The following is a 21,300-nucleotide window of genomic DNA, read 5'->3' on the forward strand; positions in this document are numbered from 1 at the left end:
TACCTACTGTTTTTCTGCTAACTCAAGGGTCCTCTGGGAAATATAACCCCATCTGAATGCTATTTTGACCTGCATGAACTACTGTTAAGATCGTACCTGTGTGCGCCAATCTTCTACATGCTGTGCAGGGGCGTAAAATCAAAACAAGCAAGTACACAGCCAAAAAAAAAAAAAAAAGAAAATGCAAATAAAATCAACAAGGAGAGCCAAATCACGAAAACAGCTCAGACCACTGTAAAATCAGCGGCAGGCAAGTTCCCTATCTGTCACTCACTCGACGTTGGTGTTGACACTAGGGGTCACTCTTGGGAGCCCGAGACACCTCTGGTCTTTGATAAAAGGCCAATGAAAATTGGCGAGTTGTATTTGCATGCCACTCCCCCGAACATACGGGTATAAAAGGAGCTGGTATGTAACCACTCATTCAGATTTTCTCTTCGGAGCCGAACGGTCATGCTCACTGAGCTGAATACTACTGTTCATTCACCTCTGCTGGATCTGACGGCACATTTCAGCGGCTTCTCCCTCCTCTGCACTGGTGCACTGCAGAGAACGCCCCTGGGCGCTTCGGCAGAAAAACTAGAGAGTATATTTTCTGAAAGAGCATTTTTCATCCGCCCAGGTTCAGCGGTGTCCACATCACCTTGGTGAAAGACGAAAACGTTGCTACCTTGCGCGGAGATCGCTACCCTCCTACGGAAGGACGTGATGAAGGAAGGGTTTTACAGCCCCTACTTCATTGTACCGAAAAAAGGCGGTGGGTTGCGGCCAATCTTGGACCTGCGAGTACTGAACCGGGCTTTACACAGACTCCCGTTCAAGATGCTGATGCAAAGACGCATTCTAGCGAGCGTCCGGCATCAAGATTGGTTCGCGGCGGTAGACCCGAAGGATGCGTACTTTCACATCTCGATCCTTCCTCGACACAGACCCTTCCTGCGGTTCGCATTCGAGGGTCAGGCGTATCAGTACAAAGTCCTCCCTTTCGGCCTGTCCCTGTCTCCTCGCATCTTTACGAAGATCGCAGAGGCTGCCCTTGCCCCGTTAAGGGAGGTGGGCATTCGCATTCTCAACTATCTCGACGACTGGCTAATCTTAGCTCACTCTCGAGACATGTTATGCGCACACAGGGACCTGGTGCTCTCACACCTCAGCCGACTAGGGCTTCGGGTCAACTGGGAAAAGAGCAAGCTCCTCCCGGTTCAGAGCATCTCTTTTCTCGGTTTGGAGTTGGACTCAGTCTCCTTGACGGCACACCTTACGAACGAGCGCGCCCAGTTGGTGCTGGCCTGTTTGAAGGCGTTCAAACAGAAAACAGCGGTTCCACTGAAACTTTTTCAGAGGCTCCTGGGGCATATGGCATCCTCGGCGGTGGCCACCCCGCTCGGGTTGATGCATATGAGGCCGCTTCAGCACTGGCTCCAGACTCGAGTCCCGAGATGGGCATGGCGCCACGGGACATACCGCGTGGCCATTACGTCGGTCTGTCACCGTCTTTTAAGCCCTTGGACCGACCTCTCGTTTCTACGAGCAGGTGTTCCCCTAGAACTGGTCTCCAGGCGCGTCGTGGTCATGACAGATGCCTCCAAAACAGGCTGGGACACTGTTGGCAATGGGCACGCAGCCGCCAGCCTCTGGACGGGTCCGCGGCTGCGTTGGCACATCAACTGTCTCGAGTTACTGGCAATTCTGCTCACCGTGCGGAGGTTCCGGCCGTTGATCCAGGGCAAGCACGTGCTAGTTCGGACAGACAGCACGGCAACGGTAGCATATGTCAACCACCAAGGCGGTCTGCGCTCCCGCTGTATGTCACAACTCGCCCGCCGTCTCCTCCAACAGAGTCAGCAGCACCTCAAGTCGCTGCAAGCCACTCACATCCCGGGCAACCTCAACACTTTGGCGGACATGCCGTCACAACAGGTTACCGTCAAGGGAGAGTGGAGACTCCACCTTCAGGTGGTCCAGCTGATTTGGAGTCGATTCGACAGGCACAGGTGCACCTGTTCGCCTCCCAAGAATCCTCCCCACTGCCCGCTCTGGTACGCCCTGACCGAGGCCTTCCTCGGCATAGATGCGCTGGCACACAGCTGGTCCCCTGGCATTCGCAAATATGCGTTTTCCCCCAGTGAGCCTGCTTGCACAGACCCTGTGCAAGGTCAGGGAGGACGAGGAGAAGGTCGTCCTGGTAAGCACCCTACTGGCCCGCCCAGACGTGGTGCTCAGACCTCACGCTCCTCGCAACAGCTCCCCCCAGGCAAATTCCTCTGAGGAAGGACCTTCTTTCTCAGGGAAGGGGCACCATCCGGCACCCGCGCCCAGACCTCTGGAATCTCCATGTCTGCCCCCTGGATGGGACGGGGAAGACCTAAGCTGTCTCCCACCTGCGATGGTAGACACATTCACTCAGGCTAGGGCTCCCTCTACGAGGCGCCTGTATGCCTTTTAAGTGCCGTCTGTTTGCTAAGTGGTGTTCTTCCCGTCGGGAAGACCCCCAGAGATGCGCAGTCAGATCAGTGCCTTCCTTCCTGCAAGAGAGGTTGGAAGGGAGGCTGTCCCCTTCCACCTTGAAGGTGTACGTTGCTGCCATACCAGCACACCACGATGTAGTCGATGGTAAGTCCTTAGGGAAGCATGATCTGATCATCAGGTTCCTAAGAGGCGCCAGGAGGCTGAATCCCTCCAGGCCGCGCCTCGTTCCCTCATCGGACCTCTGTAGTTTTTCAGGGTCTACAGAGAGCCCCCTTTGAGATTTGCAGTCAACCGAGCTTAAGGCTCTCTCCTTGAAGACTGCCCTCCTGACTGCGCTCACTTCCATCAAGAGGGTAGGTGACCTGCAAGCGTTCTCTGTCAGCGAAACGTGCCTGGAGTTCGGTCCGGGCTATTCTCACGTGATCCTGAGACCCCGACTGGGCTATGTGCCCAAGGTTCCCACCACTCCTTTTAGGGACCAGGTGGTGAACCTGCAAGCACTGCCCCAGGAGGAGGCAGACCCAGCCCTGTCGTTGCTGTGTCCGGTGCGTGCTTTACGCATCTATTTGGATCGCACACAGAGCTTTAGAGTCTCTGAGCAGCTCTTTGTCTGCTTTGGTGCACAGCGGAAAGGAAGCACTGTCTCCAAGCAGAGGATCGCCCACTGGCTCATTGAAGCCATAACTATGGCATATCTTGCCCAAAACATGCCGCCCCCAGTAGGGCTACGAGCCCATTCTACCCGTGGTGTAGCGGCTTCTTGGGCCCTGGCCAGAGGTGCCTCTCTAACAGACATTTGCAGAGCAGCGGGCTGGGCAACACACAACAACTTTGCAAGGTTCTACAACCTCCGGGTGGAACCGGTTTCGTCCCAGGTAGTGGCACGCAACACAAGCGGATAAGCCCGGGATAGCGGGCCGGGTGTATCGCTTGCACATAGTGCCTTCCACCTCCTTTTGAGCTGAAGACGTGCTCTGTTAATTCCCAGTAGTGTTCACAAAAGTTGTTCCCTGGTGGACTTCCTCCGAGCGCTGTGGCAGTCGAGTTTTCGGAGAGACTCGCTGCCGGCCCAGTACACGTGCTAACTAAGAGCCCGGTTCTGGGGTAGGTGCTCCGCATGTGGCGGTTCCCTGTAAGGCTAACCCCATGCGATCTATATCTTCCGCTAATTCATTTCCCTGCTGGCAAACTGCGTCTTCCTTGGGCAGAGCCCCTCTGCCCCAGTCTCCATGTTGTAGTAACTCCTCCCCCATTGGGCAGGATCTACCTTGAAGGCTCTCCACATGGTTGGAAAGACCATGTGATGTATTCTTCCACTTAAATATCCACCCCTCTCTTGGGGCGAGGTGTGGTCTCCGCGGTGTCCTCCCCTTGGGAGGGACACCCCCCGACTAGACCTGGCGGCCCAGTCAGATAATCCCCCTTCTTTTTTAGGGAGTGGAAAAAGAGAAGGGGAAAGAGGCCACGACTGGGTTAAGCCTGTCTCTATCTCTAGGTAGTCGACTTGTCCCCAAAAAGGGCCGTTCGACACTCATAACTGTGTTGGGGGAGGTTACATGTCGACCTGGTGTGCTGGCTATGAGGCACACAGCAAGTCTGCCCACCACACACCGCCAGTTCACGTAACACAGTTCAGCCTTGTGGCGTTTTGTATAGGGACCCCTAGTGTCACTACATCGACACAACGTCGAGTGAGTGACAGATATGGAACGTCATGGTTACTGGTGTAACCTCCGTTCCCTGATGGAGGGAACAATACGTTGGTCCCTCCTGCCACAATGCTGAACTACCCACTGAAATGGCCGGACCTTATATCGGCTCCTCAGCGTAAAACCTGAATGAGTGGTTGCATACCAGCTCCTTTTATACCCGTATGTTCGGGGGAGTGGCATGCAAATACCACTCGCCAATTTTCATTGGCCTTTTATCAAAGACCAGAGGTGTCTCGGGCTCCCAAGAGTGACCACTAGTGTCACTACATCGACACCAACGTCTCGTTCCCTCCATCAGGGAACGGAGGTTACACCAGTAACCATGACAATACTCATCTTAATTTCTCCACTCAACTACGTAATGTTATAATTATGTATTTTACAGATAAGTGTTGTTTAGTTCAGTGAGTTTATTATAAGCAGCCACTTCTATAAACTGTAAAATGAAATGAAAAGTGTATTTGAATACAGTTTCTATATTTGTACAGTATATTTAATAAATTAAAATTAAATCAGTAAATGTAATAATTATTTAAAATGTATTTTTAAAGTTTAAATTTAAACAGATAAAGTTTAAAAGATAAGTAAATGTTATCACCTAAATTAACAAAATTCAATGTGTTCAACCTTGTAACACCCACATCTAGAAAACAGACACTCCCACCTCTGTAATAAACTCTGAGATCTCATTCCCATCTGAATTAGTACATGAAATCACAGACGTCGGGTGATGATAACTGTAACTCAACCATTGTTTATAAAACAGAGCTTATGACTAAAACAGAAAACTGTACAAATGAGCACTGATTTAAGGTATACCTTTTATATGTCCATGTGTTTCCTGGGAGTCGAACCCATGACTTCGGTGTTGCTAGATCCATGTCCTAATGGGGAACGGCTCAATATGTCAGACGGCTAACTGCTAAATCACAGCTCCAATATTTGTTACCATACATGAATTTGTTTTCCTCTCTGCCTTTGGCCTTTGTTTTCAGGTCTCAGATGACCAGAACCGATAACGTGTAATGAAAAGACTGTAATGCAATGAAAGCGAGTGATTTGTTTGTCAAATAACATGGTAAACATTACATTATTCAACACAGTTCAAAACACTAATGCATTTTAAATGTGTGTTTACCTCTCTAATTCAACACTAATGATAAACATCATTATTGCCACTGGCGTGTCTATACAGGTGATGAAAGCAATTATCTGTAAGGTTCAGCGAGTTGGAGAGCAACGCTCCATTCCAACTGTATTCAACATGAAGTCAGTGGAGAAAAAAAGAGCCTCATCCCCTGTGTCAGACAGATGCTGACCTTCCGACAGATAGTTGTGCATCTTCCCAGCATAAATTCCCCCTTAATCCCTGCAACCATTGATGAATCTGTGTGCCTTGCGGTCTAGATATGGCCTAATTGAATTTCCTTGGTCACAATGAAAACACACTCCAACCTTCCAGTTTCAGGCTGCCCCTTTGTTAAGCAAATGACCTCCGTGGAATTGAGGTCACAGGCAGCAAAAACAAGAGTGAGTGGTAAAAAAATAAATAAAATAATCTCTTTTTAGCCAGACAAGTCCCAGTATCGACTCACGAAAGAAAAGGACAGTGATGTTTACTCCGGGTTTGCAAGACTTGTCTGTATTTCTGGAGTGGGCTATTTCAGAGTTAGACACACGCTCTTTCATTTGAAACAGCATAAAGCAAACTCTATCCTCTTCACAATCAAAGTCCTTTGTAGTGGGAGAGAGGAGTGTTACACATTTGAATGGATAACATTCTTGAATAATGAATCTCATTGCCACCTAGTCGAGGAGAACATCCTCGCTCTAGCAACATGGGAGCTGTTGTTGCATATGCAGAGAACACAAAGCTCTGGAAAAACTTAAGAGACCACTGCAAAATTATCAGTTTCTCTGGATTTACTATTTATAGGTATGTGTTTGAGTAAAATGAACATTTTTGTTTTATTCTATAAAGTACTGACAACATTTCTCCCAAAGTCCAGATAAAAATAGTGTCATTTAGAGCATTTATTTGCAGAAAATGACAAATGGTCAAAATAACAAAAAAGTTATTTTCAGACCTTGAATAATGCAAAGAAAACAAGTTCATATTCATTTTTAAACAACACAATACAAATGTTTTAACTTAGTCAGAGTTCAGCTTTTAATCACAGCTTTCATGCATCTTGGCATGCTCTCTACCAGTCTTTCACATTGCTGTTGGGTGACTATATGCCACTCCTGGCACAAAAATTCAAACAGCTCGGCTTTGTTTGTTGGCTTGTGACCATCCTCTTGATCACATTCCAGAGGTTTTCAATGGGGTTCAGGTCTGGAGATTGGGCTGATCCGGTGGTCCTCCTGCTGGAAAAGCCAATCCTCAGAGTTGGGGAACGTTGACAGAGCAGAAGGAAGCAAGTTTTCTCCCAGGATAACCTTGTACATGGCTTGATTCATGCATCCTTCACAAAGACAAATCTGCCCGATTCTAGCCTTGCTGAAGCACCCCCAGATCATCACCAATCCTCCACCTGGTTGTCTAATGGTTAGACGGAGACCTGGAAAGGCCTACAAGCCACAGTGTCTTGCACCCACTGTGAAATTTGGTGGAGGATCAGTGATGATCTGGGGGTGCTTCAGCAAAGCTGGAATAGGGGCAGATTCGTCTTTGTGAAGGACGCATAAATGTTTTGTCCAGTTGACATTTTCTAAAAAAAAAAAAAAAATGCTCTAAATGACAATATTTTTATTTGGAATTTGGGAGAAATATTGTCAGTAGTTTATAGAATATACATTTTACTCAAACACATACCTATAAATAGTAAATCCAGAGAAACTGACAATTTTGCGGTGGTCTCTTAATTTTTTCCAGAGCTGTATGTTTGCCACTGCCATAATATGTAGAAACCTCTATAGTAAAACTGAGACTGAGAAATTTTTTTGGAAAAATGTAATGGGATTACATCATAACGGGATGATATAATATGTCCCTGGATTCTGTGTAACTGCAACTTAAAGGAATAGTTCACCCAAAAATGAAAACCTTGTCATCATTTATTCATCCCAATATCGTTCCAAACCCATATGACTTTCTTTCTTATGTGAAATGTAAAGTATACATTTTGAATGGCAATATCTTAGTTTGTTTAAGGGATATCCACACATGAACCATTTGCCCCACAAGATGACTTATTCCGGGTTCAGTGCAAGTTGAGCTCAATCGACAGCATGTGTGGAATAATGTTGATTACCACAAAAATACATTTAAACTACAGTGAGGCACTTACAATGGAAGGGAATGGAGGCTAATTCGTAAACATTAAAATACTTTTCAAAAGTATAGCCACAAATTGTAAGCAATATACATGTAAACATGATTTTAGTGTCAGAAACTCACTTTCTGACCTTTTCTGCCTGAAGTTATATCCAATTTTACAACTTCGTTGTCATGACGACAAACACCTTAAACCCTAAAACCACAAAATGTCTGTAAAAATGATGATTTCTACAACTTTACAGCTCAAATAACACAATTTTAACAGAAGAATTAATGTAAGAGCTTTAAAAAAATTATAAGCTTCACATCTCTGTCATTCCAAATATTGGCCCCATTCACTTCCATTGTAAGTGCCTCACTGTAACCTAAATATTTGCTTTTTTTAAAGAAAAGGAAAAGTCAAAGTAATTTTTGTGGTAATTAACATTATGCAATAAATGCTGTCGATTGAGCTTAATTTGTATTGTACCTGGAACTTTCCTTTCAATTATTTAAAATAATCTAACTTAATTATAAAACACCCAAAAAATCAAGATGTAAACTTACAACTCTGATGAAAAAGAACCTCTATTTTTAATTACGTATTTATTTATTTATTTTTTTTCAGTGCAGCAGGGGTTGTTTGGGCTTTAAAAATATATTCCTGTACAATGAGGGAATCGAGTTGGAGTCAAAGGGCCTATTTACACTTAGTCACTTTATGTTTTTTTACTGATCGGATTGCTATCCGATTGAATAAGCTCATTCTGACTACATCAATGCATCTCTGCCAAACGGATATAAATCCGATCTTCAATTCCCGTGCTATATGCAAATAAAACAGAGTTCACTTCCATGATTATGCTAATTCTGGGCAGCGGTTTTAAAAGATGTGATTTATTATTTGCTTCCAAGTGACTTTGAACAGTGCACGTGTGTTTCTGTTTGTGCATGCAAAGTATTTTCTCCCGTCGGGCTTCACGTATAGGTAAGACGCGTCATGCGCATCAGCTGCTCTCATGTCAGTGTTTAGTTACAGATTCATAAGTGCTCTGCATCAAATAAATGAGGAAAAAAGTTCTGTCTCTCCTACAACGTGCATCCGTCTCTTGATTTGATGTTCTTTATTGCTCGACACGAGCCCTATGCAAATACTCAGTGACAGCTGTTATGTTTCACGTTTTCCCTATGCTGACACAGCGCTGTTTGTGCGGAGCAAAGTTTACATATGTGACTTGAACAGCCAGATGCATTTGCACTTGTCCAGTTTCTTCTGAAATGCATATCAAATCACCTCCTGAAGTGGTTTGAGTGATCGGATTGCAATCCATCTCGAATGCGTTTCGGAGGGCATTTACACCTGGTCTTTTCATGATTGGATAGCTAACCAATCACTGGAAATGCATGAAGTGGCCAAGTGTAAACAGGCCCAAAAAAAGCTGAGAACTACCAGCATATAGTTTTGGGAAGGTCATAGCAAGGTCTTCCAGATACTTTCAACTAGCAACGTCAAACTTTCCATTGTTCCTCATGATACATGGATTTAATTCTGGGATATGCCTGGGAATTGGTTGACCTTTTGGTCTGTTATAAAAAATTCACTTGGTTAAGCTAACTTCAAAACTGAAAGTGCCATCATTATTTTTTTCATCTCTTTCACATTTTACATCCGTGTTTAATAATTTGTTAGATGTCACTGCAGAAAAAAGGGAACTGGTTATGAATTTTTAACAATTAATTTTGAAGTTATGCTGCATGCATCGATATTGGAGACACACAACATGACAAAAGCATGAAGTAATAACTCAGAATTATTGTCTTTCAGAGCCTAATAATCGTGTCTTCATATCGAAATAATTTCCTCCATCTGTGGGAGTTTGACAGAACTGGAATTCGGTGCTCACACGTGACACTTGGTCTAAGAGTCAATAATGAATTAGCTGTGTGACCCCCTCAGACCCCAAGGGGGGGGGGGTTGCCACAGCGACCTCGCTCAAAGGCTCAGGGGTGAAAATTTTAATGGTGTTCCCAGTCAAAGACTTCATACTCAGTTAATTACTAATTATACAAATATGCATTACAGTATTATCATGGCCTATTATGCAGCTAAATCTGTCATGCAGGAAAAGTGAATTGTCATGCCTGAGTAACAGTGTGGGCTGTTTGGCATATTCACAGAAGTGAACAGATTTGAATGTGATGGCCTCAGCTGTTCATAGTGAAACACAGAGGGAGTGTGAGGTCAGCTAAAAGAAACAAAAAACAATTAATAAAACAATCAGTGTTTAAGATAGCTTTTCCTCTGACTATCTCAGTACTGTGCCGGATTCTATTAATTGTATTTTACATTTTGATGCAAATGGTAATTACATTCACAAAAAGAAAATCACCTTGTTCAAAAGTTTTATTAACCATTGCTGATAATATTAAATTGGTCACATATAATTTGGATTAAATGCAGTGAGAGCAATCAGAGTTCAGACGGTAATGGAAAAACTGGAAATATCAGGTAATATTACAACTGTTGTTTTACAGGACTTGAAAAGTCATGGACAATAAACTCTTAAGTCTTAAAATTAATTTTGAATATACTGTATATATTTTTCTAGTTATTTTCTGCTCTCAAATATTTAATTAGCAAGATAAAAAAGGAAACCTTGAGCAATGCAATTAAAGACCCCATGGGAGTAAAAATGGGAGTTTTATAGCTTTTAGTCCATGTCTGTTAGCTTTAAAGTTCAAAGTTCTTTTTTAATGTCATTTGCACATATTACACAAGGTAAGAACTACGCATTGAAATTCTTGAGGTAGACTCTGCTCTTATGGCCTGAGGGTAAAAACTGTTTTTAAATCTGTTAGTCCGAGCTTGAGTGCTTCTGAAGTGCCTGCCTGAAGGAATTGTCCTGAATAACATGTGTGCCAGGTGGAAGTGATCTTTGATTATTTTCTGTGCCTTCCTTAGACACCACCTCATGTAGGTGTCCTTAAGGGAGGGGAGTTTGGTGCCTATAATGATCTCTGGTGATCTCACAACTCTCAGAAGGTTTTAAAGTTCATCTATGTGCTTTTGTCCTCCAAAACATTGACAAAAGTAGCTTTTAGCAGATATATGCATTTAAAATTTACAGTCTCTCTCCTTGAAAACAGACCAAAAATATTGCTGACTCATACTGCACTCACTCATTTTGTCAAATCAAATGCTCTCTAGAATGAGAATGTCCCTCCCCCTAATACAACCTACTTTTGACAAGCAATAGCAAGCTGCAAATCATAGCTCACAGCTGTGATGTAAACTAAAGGTCACTGGCTACAGTATTTAAAATAAAAGGAGATGAGCCCTTCAATATGTTGTGTCCTAACTTTGTTTATTAGGAAATATGTCAACACAGGAAAGAAAAATGTGCTTGTCAAACCAGTTCATGGGGACTTTAAATACAATTTTAAGTGTACTTATTTTTGTCTGGATTACAGAGATTTTGTGCATTGAATCTCATATAGTATTTTTTACCCATTGCAAAAGTGTTTTTAGCTGTCAGCGAGGATTAAAGTTCAGGCGTTGTGTTAGAGGAGAGAGATTGTTTGAGAGGTCCATTTTAATCTTGATGCCCTGGGTAACACTGGAAGAGCGGTTTAAATCTAACAGTAATTGCATGTGCTCCTAATGTCTGCCAAGATAGTGAGACACTAGCTCTCTATGCTGCACTATTTCTCTCCTCCCAGAGACTATGTGCCAAATGATGATAGATGTGATGTACATTGATTTGTGACAGACAGGTTGGAACAAGAACCCAAATGACCAGTAGGATTTGAAGAGATGGTGATTTTCACTTCACTGGGGCAACTGAACACATCACAGCTGATTGCAGAATGCATTTATTGGAGATGTTTTATGCTTATCATGATGTATTTGCATTAAACATTTGAATGGCCATTGTGGTACTGCAGTGCGAGGCTGCAGTCAAAAGCAAGCAGCCTATCTAGACAGGATTTGAAAGTTTGAATGTAGGCTACCTGTGGTGCACATATTATATTTGAATATATATGCCAAAAAAAATAATGCCAACATTTGAATGATGCCCCAAAATTGATTTGAGAATTTGGTTGATGGCCAAAAATTTACCTGGACGCTTGAATGCATATAAGAGGCGCAAAAATCTATTTGAGCATTTGAATGAAACCAAAAAGTCAATTTGAATGTGCAGATAGTGCCTATGATGTGCCTATAAATGCACCTATGATATGTGAAATCTGTTTAAACATTCCAATGATTCCAAAAAATATATTAGAATGTTTGAATGGTGGAAAAAAAAAAAAAAAAAACTATGATTTGAACATTCAAACGAGCATGTGATACCCAAAAATGATGTCGTTGTAGGCAGCTCACTAAGTTTACTAAGAGATTATGTGAGAAATTAAGGGGAAGGTTGAGATTTTGAGATGGACGTGGACATCTTCAAGGTCACGCTTCCGTGTTGTAGGAAACAGAATTATGATTAATTCACTTATTGGAGTAATATTCTCATGGCTTATTGAAAATAATATTACAAATATTTTAGGTATAGCTTCAGGGCCAGATCCTTGAAAAATCAAGTGACGAGATTATCAAAATATACCACAGTCTATTCATCCTTGAATACAAACAAGACTTTATTGCTAATCTAAACATAAAAACTAATCTAATGCATAGTAGCTTGAATGAAAATGATCTAAACAGAGAAAATGAACTTTATGGAGTCTGTAGACCATGCCTTGAGAACCATTCGATACTTAATTCAGTCTAACTCGATTTGCAATCGGGTAACTCAAATTATATTAGAGAGACACCAGCACTTTCAGCAAAGTCTGGAGATGTATTTGCGTTTCCTTGCATTGCTTGGTTCTTTGGCTCTTTGTAGAAAGTTCTGGTTGTTCCGTTGATGTTTTGGACCTCTGTTAAGATTGTGGATGTTGGGTTGTTAATGGAAGCAGGCTTTGAAATGAGGCCTTCCGCATGGAAGACTCGTGACTCCCATCACGTGTGTGGGTCGTAGCACAGAGAAGAGAAGAAGTTCCTCAGACCTTGACGTCCGAGCCTTCTTGGACTTCTACATGGTATGGAACTTTAGGGGCAAGAGGCTACAAGCCACGAGGGCCAGAGCACGGAGGATGAGGAGCTGAAGAGGAAGTGGAAGCACGGAGCAAGAGAAGAGAGGAAGCTCTCCCTTGTAGGAAAGTTTTGAGCTGAAATTGGCCACACCCAAAAGGTGTCCTGGGCCAATCAGGAGTGCCTTTTCGGAGTCACATGGTAATTTCTGTCCCTGCTTCTGACTGGTGATTGATGAGCCTTTGTCAGTGAAGACTCCCGTTTCCCTCTCAGAATAGGGCAATGTTTAATCATTAACTTTTATATCTTGAAAACGGTGCAAGAGACATGACATTCATTAACATCAACATTCTGTACATAAACAGACAATAATTTACATACTAAATATGACATACTTTCATGAATATTCAATGTGCAAGTAACGAAACATGAAAATAATTGATTAAACATCCTAATTCATTGGTTAAAATGACATGAGTGAAAGAAGATTAAAGATTATAATCATTGATTTGTCAATTATAAGTGATTACAAATCACTACACGTATTTTAAAGTGTACATCAGGCTATAATCATTAATTTGTCAGTTATAAAAGTGATCACAGGTCATAACATCATTTTCAGATTTATCTAGCAAGGTATTGTGTACATTTTGGTACAAAAAGGTAGATTCTGTGCATTTTAGAGGGTTACATTATCAAAGTACGGTGACTTTGTGTGAAATATTCATGGATTAAGATGAAATAATTCTCATTAGAATTGTGTCAATGTTCATAGATCCTTTTTAGCTGTTGTTTGCAGAATGATGATCACGATGTCTCGTGATCTCCTAATGAGTCTAATTTAAGTGTAACAAATTGTTTATATCGAAGGACAAAGGAGTATCTTAGCTTTTCCTAGGGTTTCCAGGGAGTGTGTTCTAACTCTGTCTTTTATTGCCCATCACCTATGTCCTTAGGGTCTATTTGTCGAGATGATTTGCTGGGCGTGTCATATTCCCTGATTTACGACATGTACAAGAAGGGGTCCTCTGCATTCACAGATCTTTTGTTCTCAAGATGGTTTACACTCAACAGATGTCGTGGCCGTAGTCATGCTGGCTCCAGTGTGAATTTTCTCATAGGCCATCTTTGTGTAAATCTGATGCTTTTTTTATTACGTTCCTTCACCATGGAAATTAATATTTCTTCTGCCCATGAGATACTACAGTGTTGTCAGATGAACGATTGCCATAGAGGAAAATATCAGTGAGGCTTAGGGTTGAGGAGATTGTCTAGAGATAATAAAAAATTATCTTTGTCTAACCCCTCCCTCCATCCTCAAAAAGAGCTTTATTATGCATTACACATTTTTTGTTGTTGGTGGTGGTTAACTCTGATTTTCATTCATAATTGTCAGCTGAAAATGAATCATTTTGTTGGATGACTTCACACCAGTTATAAAGACATTATTCAGCTAGCTACAGATGACAACTTATCACTTCATTCCCTTTTTTTTTCTTGTCCTCTTTACATTTTTATTTTCAGAAGAGACCCTCAGAGCTTTGATGGGATAATCCAAGTAACTCATTTCTAAACGGAAACACACATATTGAGTAACCAGGAAAAATATCTCCCACTGGTATCTCACATTAATATTTGTATCTGTTTATTCATGAATTCATACCAGAAAGCATATTAGAGTTTGGGATTTTCTATTTCAAGGCAGCTAAATGTGATTTCACATGCTGTACACTTCCTGCATTTAGGATACAATGATTGTGACAATGTCCAATCATCTGTCAGTACTCCATGAAATAACGAAGCAACAATCTCTTTGCAGAAATATTTTTGTGGCAAACATTTGGTTAATTTGTGGCATTTTGCAAAGTGATTGCTTAAAAGTTTGCAGCTTGGAAGTGCAACAAACCTTTGGCAACAATGGACAGTTTGCCACTACCATGTCAGCTGTTGATGGATTGCCTGAAATTTCCACAGGTTTGCCATAACTGTGTGAATGTAGTGGCAAAGAATCATCAATGAACTGTTTGCCAGTAGTGGTAAAATATTTGCCATTATTGCCAAAGGTTTGCTGCAGGTTTACCATTACAGATGATTTCACACTTGAAATTCTTATCCTATAGTCATTCTTAACCCTGGATAAAAGTATTCCTGGGTTATCTTGTTTCATGTTTCACACTGCTCATACTCTTTACTCTAATTAGTCATGGGCAAGTTTCAAGGTTTCACATTGAACACTTATTAACTGGGTTAATGTTCTTATTTACATATTTATGAAGTCAGTAACACTGATTGGAAATATTCTGCTCGCAATGGGCGTGCTACCTGTTAATATCTGCTTATCATTGGAGCTGCATTTCTATGGATATGTGACCACACAAATCCACTCTGTTTGGCTTGTGTCTCCTGAAGCATACTACAAAAACACATGCAAAAGTAAAACTGTCTCTTTATCACATCAGTTAATTAAGTTTGCGATCAAAATGTCTAATAGTTTCCCCTCAGACTGTGAAACTACACAGTGCATGAAAGTTTCTGGGACTGTACAAAGCCCATGCATATTAAATAAGGTAAGCACTAAGGCAGTTTATGATTGGTTGTCTGTTGTTGAACAGCTTGCTGTAACAGTCTATGACTGCATCATTTCACACTGTAAACATTTAGCACTGCAATTGGGGGTAACCCCTCAAAAGCAGTGCTATCCCCATTTCAAATTACAAGTGTGAAACTTTGCTTAACCCAGAGTTAAACATGGCCTTAACCCAGGGTTTAGAAAGATAATAACCCAAGGTTAAGCACAGTGTGAAAAGCTCTATATTTGCAACAAGTTAACCGCTTGTTTGCAGCAAACAAACCATTTTTGCAAGGGTCTAGCATACAACTCAGCTGAAAGAGTGAAAGTGTCCGATCACCTCTCTCTGTCTCTGTCAATGGTAATATATTTGGATTGGTGAGCTGAATGTTTGCTGTGTCTGGTTTGCTCTCAGGGCTGCCGGTGATGCAGGTAAAGATTGACATCTCAAGACAGCAGGTAGAGAAGATCTTTGGCCTGGAGGATTACTGGTGTCAGTGTGTGGCCTGGAGCAATACAGGAACCCAGAAGAGCCAAAAGGCATTCGTGCGCATCGCCTGTGAGTTCAGCTTTGCTATCTTATAATGAAACATTTTGACTGCACTGCAAAAAAAAAAAAAAAAATCTTAATTAGTAGTTTTGTAGTACTTGTTTTCAAGTAAATATATCTATAGTAAAAATTCTTAAAACAAGATAAATTAATAAGTAAATTAATAAGCAAAATGGTATATGATTTTTAATTTTTTTAAGAAATTAACTAAATTAAGTGAGGTTTATACACTAAAACATGAAAAAAAACTTATTTTAAAGGGAAAACAAATTTTGTAAGCAAGTTAAGTATTTTTCTTAGCCCATTGGCAGGTTTTTTCTTTTCTTTTCTTTTTTTAAGCATAAAGTTTACAAAATTTTGTCTGATTTCTCTGAAAACAAGACATAATATCTTACGCTCTTTTAATCATTAAGATAATTGTTTTTTCAGTGTGAATACTTGCTCCGAATCAGTAATAATGTGATACATGTCTAGCAGAATGTACAGTGCATTCATAAAGTATTTAATCCCCTTCATTTCTTTCACATTTTGTTATGTTGCAGCCTTATACTAAAATGCTTTAAATTATTTTATTTTTTTCACATCAATCTACACTCCATACCCCATAATGACAAAGCAAACACCAGATTTTTGATAACTTTGCAAATGTATTAAAACGAAAAAACTGAAATATCACATATGTATTCAGGCTCTGGCTGGGCCACTCAAGGACATTCACAGAGTTGTCCCTAAGCCACTCTTGCGTTGTCTTGGCTGTATTGGAATACAGGGTCATTGTCCTGTTGGAAGGTGAACCTTCGGCCCAGTCTGAGGTCCTGAGCGCTCTGGACCAGGTTTTCATTAAAGATATTTCTGTATTTTGCTGCGTTCAGCTTTCCTTCAACCCTGACCAGTCCCCCAGTCCCTGCCGCTGAAAAACACCCCCACAGCATGATGCTACCACCACCATGCTTCACAACTGGGATGGTATTGCGCAGGTGATGAGCGGTGCCTGGTTTCTTCTAGACATGACGCTTGAAATTGAGGCCATACAGTTCAATCATCGTTTCATCAGACCAGAGAATCTTGTTTCTCACAGTCTGAGAGTCCTTTAGGTGTTTTTTTGCAAATTCCAAACAGGCTTTCATGTGTCTTGCACTGAGGAGAGGCTTCCGTCTGACCACTTTGCCATAAAGCCCAGATCGGTGCAGTCTTGCAGTGATGGTTGTCCTTCTGCAAGTTTCTCTCATCTCCACACATGATCTCTGGAGCTCAACCAGAGTGACCATCGGGTTCTTGGTCACCTCTCTTACCAAGGCCCTTCTCCCCCTATTGCTCAGTTTGGCCGGACAGCCAGCTCTAGGAAGAGTTCTGGTTGTTCCAAACTTCTTTAATTTAAGAATTATGAAGGCCACTGTGCTCTTGGGAACCTTCAATGCAGCCAAATGTTTTGTAGCCTTCCCCAGATCTGTGCATCGACACAATCCTTTCTCTGAGCTCTGAAGGCAGTTCCTTTGACCTCATGGCTTGGTTTTTGCTCTGATATGCATTTTCAGCTGTGAGACCTTATATAGACAGGTGTGTGCCTTTCCAAATCATGTCCAATCAATTTAATTTGCCACAGGTGGACTCCAATTAAAGTGTAGAAGCATCTCAAAGATAATCCAGAGAAATGGGATGCACCTGAGCTAAATTTTACAGCCTGGTCTCATGAAATTTACGTGAACATGACAACATTTTTGCAATTAAAAATGTACGTGCTGTATATCACATTTGGCTGCAGGTTTTCAGTCAAATGCCCAGCTGGGGGTGCCAAAAGCAATTAAAAAGGTGTCTTATTCAGATGCGGTTTTAAGGTGAATTTTAGATAAAAATAAAAATAAAAAAAAACATTTATATACCTCCCTAACCTAAAACATTTGCCTGAAACTAACCAAAAAATGTTTTTAAATGCAGAAGCGAAATGAAAAAGCAAATTTTCTGAAGCAGCCTCCTCATCTCGTGCTGCTTCTATGATTCTGTAATGTCACATGTCAGCTTGAGTTCATAGCTGAACTTGAACTGCGATCCAACACCCAATCAGGAGAGCTACCACACAAGCTATCCATGTTGGAATAAGTGCATCTATGTAGGTGAGTCTGTAATAAAAGCATTAAATGTATTGTTTTTCAAAAGATGTGTTTGAGTAGAAGTGTGTCGATATCATAAAATAGCAGGTTCTGAGTAATAGAGAGAAAAATAAATATTTATAAAGTTATAATCAGCCATCTAAGTCATGATTTGAGTGAAAGTAAATAAAACACACAGATGTTGTAGCACCACTAGTGTTCATTTCTCCTGGAAACTGCAGGGAATTGTACTTGGAGACACGTTTAACAAGTTTTGCAATAATGTATATAGTCACGTTTTCACTATGAGACCAGGTTGAAATTGCAAGTGTCATAGCAATGTGTCTGAATACTCATGTCAATGTGATATTTCTGTTTTTCCTTTTTAATAAATTTGCAAGATATCAAAAATCTTTTTTTTTTTTTTTTTATGGGGTATGGAGCGTAGACTGATATGAAAAAATATATAATTTAAAGCATTTTAGCATGAGGCTGCAACATAAAATAAATTAAAAAATCAAAAGTAACAGTCAGTATCTGAAGTGGCCACCAGCTGCATTAAGTACTGCAGTGCATCTCCTCCTCATGGACTGCACCAGATTTGCCAGTTCTTGCTGTGAGATGTTACCCCACTCTTCCACCAAGGCACTTGCAAGTTCCCGGACATTTCTGGGGGGAATGGCCCTAGCCCTCACCCTCCAATCCAACAGGTCCCAGACGTGCTCAATGGGACTGAGATCTGGGCTCTTCGCTGGCCATGGCAGAACACTGACATTCCAGTCTTGCGGGAAATCACACACAGAACAAGCGGTATGGCTGGTGGCACTGTCATGCTGGAGGGTCATGTCAGGATGAGCCTGCAGGAAGGGTACCACATGAGGGAGGAGAATGTCTTCCCTGTAACGCACAGCGTTGAGATTGCCTGCGATGATAACAAGTCCAATGATGCTATGACACACCACCCCAGACCATGATGGACCATCCACCTCCAAATCGATCCCACTCCAGAGTACAGGCCTCGGTGTAATGCTCATTCCTTCGACGATAAACGTGAATCAGACCATCACCCCTGGTGAGACAAAACCGCGACTCATCAGTTAAGAGCTCTTTTTGCCAGTCCTGTCTGGTCCAGCGAAGGTGGGTTTGTGCCCATAGGTGACATTGTTGCCGGTGATGTCTGGTAAGGTCCTGCCTTACAACAGGCCTACAAGCCCTCAGTCCAGCCTCTCTCAGCCTATTGCGGACAGTCTGAAGCACTGATGGAGGGATTGTGCATTCCTGGTGTAACTCAGGCAGTTGTTGTTGCCATCCTGTACCTGTCCCGCAGGTGTAATATTCGGATGTACCGATCCTGTGCAGGTGTTCTTACACATGGTCTGCCACTGCGAGGATGATCAGCTGTCCTTCCTGTCTCCCTGTAGCACTGTCTTAGGCATCTCACAGTACGGACATTGCAATGTATTGCCCTGGCTACATCTGCAGTCCTCATGCCTCCATGCAGCATGCCTAAGGCACATTCACGCAGAGGAGCAGGGACCCTGGGCATCTTTATTTTGATGTTTTTCAGAGTCAGTAGAAAGGTCTCTTTAGTGTCCTAAGTTTTTATAACTTTTACCTTAATTGCCTACCGCCTGTAAGCTGTTAGTGTCTTAACGACCGTTCCACAGATGCATGTTCATGAATTGTTTATGGTTCATTGAACAAACATGGAAAACATTGTTTAAACCCTTTACAATTAAGATCTGTAAAGTTATTTGGATTTTTACAAAATTATCTTTAAAATACAATTGTCCTGAAAAAGGGATGTTTCTTTTTTTGCTGAGTTTATATATATATATATATATATATATATATATATGTCGCTGTTTGTGTGAATGAAAACTACATCTGCATCTAATAAGTAGACATGGTTGCGTATATGGGAAGATCTTGTTTAGATATGATGGCTGTGCATATACAAGCTGTGAACTGTTATCGTGGTACTTTGGTGACAATTAGGCTGTTTGTTACATAAAATAAACATTATGTGCTTAAACACATTTTATGTTAACATAAAAGACTCTTTGAGCAGCTGTTTGTTTGACGAATGACAACCGCTACTAACATAAACAAATAGCAGCACGCATTGGAGGAAGATCGCGTTTGATATTGAATGTGCTCATAAGAGCTGTAAACTTTTTATCATGTTACTTTGGTGATGAGTTGGATGTATGTATATAACATAAACTTATTCTGTGGTTTAAAATAGTGTATGAGTAAATGTTTGAGTGAATATAAATAAGACGCTTGACCAACACAGCCTGTGTTGGCACGAAAGCCGGCAGCTAGTAACATAACTGGCTGTTGCAGAAACACAGATGAGTGACGCTACCCTGCGGGGCCCAGTTATTAACCGTCACATCTGTGTGACCGTAATGCATGAACATGGAGAGGGATGCAGTTTGAACCCAAATGCAGAGTTTACTGAAGAATCACTGACAATATATACGTATATATACAAACTGAAATGTAACTAGGAAGACGATAAGTACAACAATGAGACAAATATACATGCTAATATAGATGAGACTAGACAATGAGTGAGGAAACATGAGGGAATATATACAGACATTGGAATAACAACACAAGTAACAGCTGGGATCACTGATGGGGAACAGGTGAATGTAATAATGACGGTGCCTGCTTGGAAATGTAGTGTGGGGGAAAAACTACCACATAAAAGTCCATGAAAGTGTCAAACTAAGAGCCCGTGAACATGAAGGGATGTGACAGTGAAGGTACATATGAAAGTGTTAATACCTAACAAACTTATTTTTGTGAAATTATTTTCTTAAACTGTGCTTATGACATCTTTCTGTCAAATAAATTCCCCTAGGTTTGATATTTTGTTATCTAATGTGACATTGTGACATTTATACATTTGTCAGTGTGTCTTAAGTGTCTAAATACCTTTTGGGGGCATGGCATATGGATACATAATAACAGTATGTTAAAAGTATGCATCACAAACCAAATTAATTGTTTTCTTTAGAGTGTACTCTTGCCCACTTCTCAGATGACTATTTTCATACTGAGATACTTTCTATTAAAATCTATTTCAAAATTCCATTAGCCAATCAGTCTAACCACTTACATTCAGTTCTCCCTGAGGCTAATTGTTTCAGTAGGTTTTATATTACTTATTCAATGTTTGATTGGGAAGCTTGATCAGGAAGAGCCAGTGGCAAGGAAATCTGCTAATCTGCAATATAATTGCCTCGAGAAGTAGTGTGGTTTTGATATCTCTGTGTGATAACATAAGGTGATTAAATACCAGGAAACCACACTGCCTCACACTGAACAAATATCAGCGAGCCCGTCTTACTTTTGAAAGGTAAAAGGGAAGAGGATACAGTCATATTAGTGTCTAAACAATGATTAAAGCATCTTGCGATCAAACTCGAATTGTGATTCATCTCAGTGTGGTGCATATAAATATTCTGAATGAATATCTCTCTTAGCAAAGTTAGCTTCACCTCAGATTTCACTTTCACATTATGAAAAAGTTTCCCTGAAAAAATGTTTTTTT

The 21,300-nt window shown here is 41.4% G+C and overlaps 1 protein-coding gene across 2 annotated transcripts in view; it reads left to right on the forward strand.

Annotated features, from left to right (window-relative positions):
• Positions 1-21,300, forward strand: part of LOC127417596 (netrin receptor UNC5A-like) — a 338,051-nt gene that overhangs the window by 184,470 nt on the left and 132,281 nt on the right. For both annotated transcript variants that reach the window (XM_051657630.1, XM_051657631.1), the window contains exon 3: positions 15,511-15,654. In XM_051657630.1, the coding sequence (XP_051513590.1) occupies positions 15,511-15,654 (144 nt within the window). The remainder of the gene's footprint in view (positions 1-15,510; positions 15,655-21,300) is intronic.

Source organism: Myxocyprinus asiaticus, chromosome 27 (genome assembly GCF_019703515.2).
Source record: "Myxocyprinus asiaticus isolate MX2 ecotype Aquarium Trade chromosome 27, UBuf_Myxa_2, whole genome shotgun sequence".
Classification (NCBI taxonomy): Eukaryota; Metazoa; Chordata; class Actinopteri; order Cypriniformes; family Catostomidae; genus Myxocyprinus; species Myxocyprinus asiaticus.